General features: G+C 64.6%; 1 protein-coding gene across 1 annotated transcript; it reads right to left on the bottom strand.

The window, feature by feature from the left end:
• Nucleotides 1-675: 675 nt before the first annotated feature.
• On the bottom strand, nt 676-7,180 carry IHH (Indian hedgehog signaling molecule). The gene is made up of 3 exons (XM_058704474.1): nt 6,496-7,180; nt 3,806-4,067; nt 676-2,115 (listed from the first exon to the last, which is right to left on the bottom strand). The coding sequence occupies exons 1-3, from the start codon at nt 6,805-6,807 to the stop codon at nt 1,457-1,459; spliced, it is 1,233 nt and encodes a 410-aa protein (XP_058560457.1). The 5' UTR covers nt 6,808-7,180; the 3' UTR covers nt 676-1,456.
• Between the last annotated feature and the right edge of the window lie 423 nt (nt 7,181-7,603).

The raw sequence follows: 7,603 nt of genomic DNA, 5'->3' as shown, positions 1-7,603 counted from the left end.
AAAAAATGAAGAAGGGAGTCACCTTGTCTTGGCAATAAACTGGGCCTTTTCTAGACTAAGCAATGTTTCTCAAAGTGTGGTCCATGGACCATCTGCCATGTTCGGTATTTGTAAAAATTTCCTGGGCCTCGCTCTGGATCTATTAAAGCAGAATTGTTTGAATGGACCCAGGAATCACTTTTAAACAAACTGCCCAAGTGATTCTGAGGTTTGAGAACAGCTAGGTTAGGGACTCCTGAGTTCTCCAAGAAGTCAGAAGGGGCCACAAGGCAGATGTGAATTCTACAAAATCTTCTTGTACCATGGTCCGTTATTCACACTGAAGGATGAGAAACAGGCCCCGAGACAGACTTGAGTAAGCAGGAAAAGTGCCTCGACAGGCCCAGTGAGGTGGTTCTAGATGAGTGAAGTGACCATGGGCTAGTTACCTCCATTCTCTCTCTGGTCCAACAGTGTTTAGGGCAAACTTTGAGATCAGCATGGGAAGGTCTTGCCTGGCACAGAGCCCAGTTATCTGTGGCAACTTTGCTGGGCCTCTGGGTGAAGAAGGGCCTGTAGTAAAGGCGGGAGCATGGGAGTTTCTGTCCTTGGAGGAAGGTGAGCACACCCCTGAACCGACCCACCCGTGGCTCCAGACTGTGTGTTGGCCCTGCTCAGCCTCCTAGACTCTATGGCTCTAACAACTTAAATAATTTTTATTACAAAAGGAAGAAAAGACCAAAACATCCCCAAAATTCTCCCATGGGCTTCCCCCTCCGAGCCAATAAATAAGGTGGGGGAGACTGACCGGAGAGGGGGGTGAGGGTCATGGTTCAGCAGAACAGGGAGCGTAGCCTGGGCAGGGGCAGAAGGACATCCAGCCCGCTCCCCTGGTCCTGGGCACTATGATCACATTGGCTGGAACAAGGAACTCTGCTCACTGACAGCAACAGTCTCTGTCCCGAGGAGTGTGGCCAGGGAGGAAGGTCATGTCTCAGGATGGCCAGACTGGCTGCCCCACCCTGCGGCCTTCTCAGTTCTGGGCAGCAGGTGTTGAGTCCAGCCAGCTCCCTGCTGGCTCCCAGGGAATCTAGCAGCATCGACTGAGGTGCAAGCCCACCTACGAGGGGCCTCAGACAGATGGAATGGGCCCTCCCCATTGGGGGAGGCAGGTATGAAAAATCGAAGTGAGAGCTGGCCAGGTGGGGGAATCCACTGTGCCAGCCTCAAGAGGTCTCTAGAATAGAAAGATAGACCACTCCCTCCCAACCAGCTTAGCTTGTAGCTCTGTCCCTACATCGAGGTGGGGTGGTCAACACTGGCATTGCCCAGTCAAGTCGCCATGGTGTGTCTGGGAAAGAGGAGATGGTGGGAACCAGTGCCCCCGACTCGGGTCCCTTTCAGGGCCAGTGTCCTCTCGGCGGGAAGGCCTTTGGACCGCGTTAGGCAGCTGCAGGAGGGCAGTGAAGGGGTCTTCTCAGCTCCCTGGCCCAGCCATGCCCAGCGAGTGGAAGCTGCCCTCTTCCAACAAGAGCCGCCCCAGGCGGTAGAGCAGCTGGGGGTACCAGTGCACACCCTCCCCCGGGGTCCAGCTGCCCCACGCCAAGCTGGGAAACAGTCGCAGGGGCCAGAAGGCCAACTGAGCCAGACGGTGGTCAGCCACGGCCGCGAAGCAGGAGGCCACCACATCCTCCACCACCAGCGTCCCATGCCTTGTTAGTGGGGCATAGGCCCCCAGGGCCACGTGTGTGGAGACGGCTGCCACTCGGGCAGGTTGCAGGCCCGGCACCCCGGCCACCAGCACGTACTGGCCAGGCTGCACTTGGCTGGCAAATGTGGCCCGGAAGTGGGCCGCTGGTTCTGTGTGATTATTGGCGGTGAAGAGCAGGTGGGCGGGCGTGAGTGCCAGGCGGCGCGGGGGGTCCTGGGTCTCGATGACCCGGAAGGCCCTCAGCCTGTCTGGCTCGCGATCCAGGAAAATGAGCACGTCACTGAAGGTGGGGTTCCCATCCTCCCCCATGGCCAGCACCCGGTCTCCGGGTCTCACAGCTGACAAGGCCACACGTGCCCCGCTCTCTAGGCGCACCTGGGCTCCAGCAGGAAAGCAGCCACCTGTCTTGGCCGCAGCAGAGTGCTCTGTGGGAAGAAGGGACATGAAGGTGTTACTGCTGTGTCACAGCACCCCTCCCCAGAGCTCCTCTCACTCCCAAAGAGCCCCCCCCATCACCATATTCTGGCTCTGCTCCCCCCTTCCCGTGCAGCCTTGAATACACCCCAACCCACGATGTGATCTGTCCTCCTCCCCCGTCTAATCCTTTGCCAGTGAGAGGAGCATATTGTGGCTCCAAGACCCATGAGTGAGAAAGAAAGGACCCTGCTGAAGCCCCGGCCAAGCCCCTGTCTGCTCGCTGTGAAGCAATGTTGTGGAGCAGTCAGAGAGGTCAGGGGTGAACTGAGCCAGGTGGTGGTCAGCTGTGACTTGAAACTCGAAAGCTACAGTCTCGTGGAGAAGGCACTTAGCTCCTCTGGGGTCTGGATGTCCTGTCATTTCTCACTCCTTGCTCAGACACTCCCCAAAAATTGCACTCTCAGGCTGACACCCCGAGTTCTGTCCCAGAGCTGGCCCTTGGAGTCCAGATAGAAGCGAGAGGAGGGCCAGCCGTGGGCAGCTATAGACTTCTGGGGAGCCTCAGAGTGAGTGGTCAGGCCAGGGCGTGACTCAGTGGCAAGGGTAAAGTCACCATCTTCAGTTCATGTGCTGGGTCCTTGTGCGGGGACAGGACACGGTGGCATTGGTGGGCGGGATGGTGAGCAGTGTTGTGGGTGGGAATAATGATGGAAGTGGCCACTCGGGGAGCTGGTGTCGGGCCAGTGTTCGCAGGTGAAGGGTGGACGTGACTTGAAGTAGATACAATTGGCAGGAAAGTGCTGGAGGGGAGGATGGGGGTGGGTCACCACAGTGTGCCCAGGTGGGTTCGGGAATAGTAAGCAGTGGGTCTGGTCTCATGTGTCAGGTCTTCGGGTGTGACTGCTACGTGGTGCCAGCATGGAGGGCTGTGCCCGAAGCCAGGTGGAGCCAGACTGGCAGTCACACGGGAACCATCTGAAGCATCCGTGATCAGGTTCAGTGTAGGTGACAGGGATGCTGACAAGATCTGAGGGAGGGGCAAGGCCCCAATGCCTGCCCATTCGGATCAACAAGGCGGCCAATCTGGGAAAATCCATTTTATTGAGTCCACTGTTTATTCTGCCCCTCGTGGCTGGCTTTGCCCCAAACTGTCCAGCTTCAGGGCCCTGAGGGAGAGGTTGGGGATGCCTGCACCCCCTGGAGGAGCATACAAAGTGCCCTAAAGGGCCTGACCTGCAGCAGGGTTGTGGGTTCTGAGTCTCTGGGCTCCCGGCTCCTGGTGAGGCATGCTGGTGTCTGGGCATAAGCTGGCCCTTGGCCCCTGGCCCCACCGCCCGCCTCCATTCTGAGTCATCTGAGCGGGAAAGCCATCTCTGTCCCAGCCTGGCTTCCTCCATCTGTCCAGCTTGCTCTGTCTTGCACCTCCTGCTGCAGGCTCTGGACTGTGGACCGCGAGGTCGGCCCCCAGCAGTGCTGGGACAGGGCCCTGTCTCCCTAGGCTCCTGCCATGACACTACCAGGCAGGGGGTGAGCAGGTGGTCACAAGCAGCAGTGGGGAGCGAGGCGGACGTCCTCTTCCCTGGGGTCCCCGCCTCCATCCCCTGGCGGGCCTCTTCACCTTCTGGGCAGCAGTGAGCCCTGTGCCTGCCCATGCCCTGCGGCCCCGGCCCCGGGCCCAGCCCCCAGGCAGCGGCTCACCGGACTTGACGGAGCAGTGCACGTGGGCCTTGGACTCATAATACACCCAGTCGAAGCCGGCCTCCACTGCCAAGCGCGCCAGCAGTCCATACTTATTGCGGTCGCGGTCCGAAGTGGTAATGTCCACCGCGCGGCCCTCATAGTGCAGCGACTCCTCAGAGTGGTGACCGTCCTCATCCCAGCCTTCAGTCACCCTCAGCTTCACGCCGGGCCACTGGTTCATCACAGAGATGGCCAGCGAGTTCAGGCGGTCCTTGCAGCGCTAGGAGAGGAAAGCCAGCAGAGTTAGGGGGAGATGCCGGCCTGCATGCAGGTGGAGGCGTGGCCTCGCCCCCGGCCTCTCCCAGAGCATCCGCTGGAGTTAGGAAACCAGGGAGGTTGTTCTGTCCCTCTCTTTTAGGAACAGAGAGCCCTAACTTGCTTCTTTCCCTTCTAGCGTCTGGCTGCTCCAGGGACCTGGACCGCACGGTGGCGCCACAAATCCGGAGGGCGCGTTGGGAGGTGAACCCTTGGGGCGACCTCCTCTGATAAGTGGTCCCTCCCTCCCACGCTCTTTCCCCTCAGATCGGGGTACCGATCCCTCCACAGACCCGGCTACACTTTTCCCGCGCCCAGTCCCTCTGTCCCACCAAGGCACCTGAAGGCCAGAAACCACCCTCTGCCCGCAGGGTTGGGGTGGTAGCGGAGCCGACTGCCTGCGGCTGGCCTGCTAGGCGTGCAAGGCCGGAGGTGCCCAGTAGGTGTCACCATAGCCTCAGGGCTGAGGCCCCCCGACTCGGTCTGGAGGCGCGGCAGGTGCAGAGCGCCCCAGCAACGTGGGGGCGTGTTGGGAGGGGAATCCCGGGCCGCCTGGATCTCTCCAGCGCCACAGAGTATTCCTGCTGGGACTTAAGATCCAAAAGTGACCCACACCCAATCCGAGGATGCAGAAGCCTGGAAACCAGAAGCCTGTGGAAATGCTAGCGCCCAGCCGGGCCAGATGGAGGGCGACCCAGAGCGTCCCCCGCAGCAAGGGGCGCACGCAAGGCTGATAATCCCAGGCAAGGTTCTCCCTCAGTCCAGAACCTTCAGCACCTCTGCGCCGCCCCTATCAGGGAAAGGGCTGGAGAAACCGAGCCTCTGATCTCAGCGAGCCGGCTCCACGCTCTGTCTCACACGGGGTGGGAGTAGAGCCGCGCCTTGCGGGAAGGAGAGAGATCGACGGTCTGTGATGACTCCCCGCGTGCCTGCAGCCCAAAGGACCCTGCAGTTGGCTGGGGGGAGGGGACTGCGGGAGAGCCGACCCTTTCGCAGTCCGTGACTCGGGTGCGAGGCGCCGCCAAATGTGGACAGCCCATGTCTCAACCTACCCCCATCCCGCACAAAGGGGGCCCCACAGACCCTTGGACTCCGTCTCCCAGGAGCCAACAGCGGCTACAGCCCAAGGCCTGGCCGTCCTCTGGGCGAGCAGCCTAGCTGGGGAGCACACTGCCCAGGAAGGGAGCTCGGTGTGCTCCTTGCCTCCAGGCTTCCAGCCGCCCCCCCCCCCTCCAGCTAGGTCGGCCCCGTGGGCCCCTGCTCCCCGCCCCTCTCCCCCTCCCCCGGGTCCAGAGCTGGGGAGCGCTGTCAATGATTGCCCAGCCCGTGGCCCGGATCCTTATCTGCATTCCTCGGCGCCCGGCCCGGCCCGGCCACCAGCCAACCTTCGGCCCCGACACCGGCCGGCCAGCCCCGGCGCCAGGGCGCAGGCTGAGGGCTGTGGTGGAGCTGTTCTTCCCAAAGCACCTAGGGAGCAGGCTGCCTGCATGCGGGGGAAGCCCCGGGAGACCACCGAGGAAGGGGATGTAGGTTTCTGATCCCTTGGGACCCCAGATGCAGGGAAGAAAGTCTGCTCCCCAGTGCCTGGGTTGAGCGGGTCCTGTTCGGAGCTTGCAGAAACTAGCTAGCGTTAGTTCTGCTCCCTCCCTCTCCCGGCATCCTAGCTCTTCTCTTTCAACACTCCCCGTCCCTGCCACCAAGCCCAGGGGTCCCCCAAGTCCGGTCCCAGAGCCCGAAGTTCTCGGCACCCCACCCTTAACCGCAGCGGCGCGGCTCAGCTCTCCGGGACAGACACGTGGGCTCGCCGGGCAAGTTCCCTTTCCCACCTCCGCCTCCCGGCTCAGCTCTTCCCGGCTGTCCCTAACCCCAGACCCGGGAGGGGGGGGGTGGGGGTGGGGGGTGGGGAACGCTGCTCCAGAGAGGGCAGCGCAGCGAACCAAGAGCGCGCGGGGAGGAACGGCCCTCTGCGCCCGCAGCTTCTTCGCCCTCAGGGGTGCCGAATGGAGAGGGGCGCAGCGGTGCGGAAGGTTAGGCCAGGAGGGACTGCGTGGGTCCCGAAGGCGCGGGAGGCGGCCGGGTCGAGGTACCTCCGGGTGCCGAGTCTGAGCTCAGCTGCCAGCGCTCTGGGGCAGTGGGGCTGCCGCCACCAGGCTCGGCCGTGGCGCTTGGCAGTGGGGCGCTCTTCTCCCACCTCCGGCGGGTCCGCGGGTGTCCGCACTGCCGCCGGGACCCCTGGCCGGCCCATCTTGGGCAGCAGGCGGCTGGGCTTGGCGAGAGGGGCAGGTGCCAGGGGGCGTGCCAGCCAGTCGAGAAAAGGTGCCAGGGGGGCGGGGAGGGCCGGGCAGGTGGCGGCGCTTCAGCGGCGGCGCCCTGCGAGGGCGGGTCGCGCTCACCTGGGTCATGAGGCGGTCGGCGCCCGTGTTCTCCTCGTCCTTGAAGATGATGTCGGGATTGTAGTTGGGGGTGAGCTCCTTGAAGCGCTCCGAGCTGCGCGCGATCTTGCCTTCATAGCGCCCGCTGGCGCCCAGCGTCTTCTCCGGCACGTTGGGGCTGAACTGCTTGTAGGCGAGCGGCACGAGCTTGCGCGGCGGCCGCCTCCGGCTGCCCACCACCCGGCCCGGCCCGCAGCCCCGCGCCGCCGGCACCAGCAGCAGCAGCAGGAGCAGGCAGAACCGCAGGCGGGGCCGGAGCCGGGCGGGAGACATGGCAGGGGAGCCCGGGCGAGGGGCGGGCGAGGGCGCCTGGTGGGCTGGTGGGTGGGCGAGTCGACGGGCGCGCTGCGGGGGCTCAGGCGTCCGGCTGGCTCCGGGGGGCTCCAGGTGGGGGCGCCATGGGCTGCGCGGCGCGGCGCAGGGCCGGCGGGACTCAGGTGCGGGGCGGGGGCCCGGGGCCCTGGCTGGTGGCGGCGCGCTGTCCCCCTCGGCGCCTCGACTCTGAGCTGCCCGGCTCGCCGGCCGCCAATAAATAGGCCGGCCCGTTTGTTTTGGCAACGCGGCGGCGGCGGGGGGCGGCGGGCGGCGGGGCTGCGGGCCGCCGGGCTGGGCTGGGCTGGCCGGGCCGGCGGGCTGGCGGGCCCCGCGGTTAGCACCCCGGCCCGGCGGTCAGGCGGCTCTGGCGGAGCGGGAGCTGCTGCCGTCTGCGGCGCAGCTCGGGGCCGAGTGAGAGGGGAAATGGAAGAGATCCGGGCTCGGGCCCCGCGCAGACCGCACCCTACCCATGTCCCTGCCTCCTGTGCGCTCGACAGCGAACCTGCAGCAAGGGCGGCACAGCCTCCTCCCCCTCGGGCGGGCGGCCCCGGCACCAGCCAGCCCTCGTCCCGCTCGCTCCTCCGCCGCGTCCGCCCGCCCGCTGCCCTCGGCGCCCCCTGCACTGCCTGAGTTCGCCCTCCCCGCCCGGACGCGCCCCACCCCGCCTGGGCCTCGCCTCTGGGCTCCCCGCGGCTCCGGGGTGCCCCGCCAGGCGCAAACCTCCCGGACAGGAGCTGCCACCCCCACAGAGACC

This window comes from Neofelis nebulosa, chromosome 2, assembly GCF_028018385.1.
Source record: "Neofelis nebulosa isolate mNeoNeb1 chromosome 2, mNeoNeb1.pri, whole genome shotgun sequence".
Classification (NCBI taxonomy): domain Eukaryota; kingdom Metazoa; phylum Chordata; class Mammalia; order Carnivora; family Felidae; genus Neofelis; species Neofelis nebulosa.
This window is presented reverse-complemented; position numbering and strand designations above follow the sequence as displayed.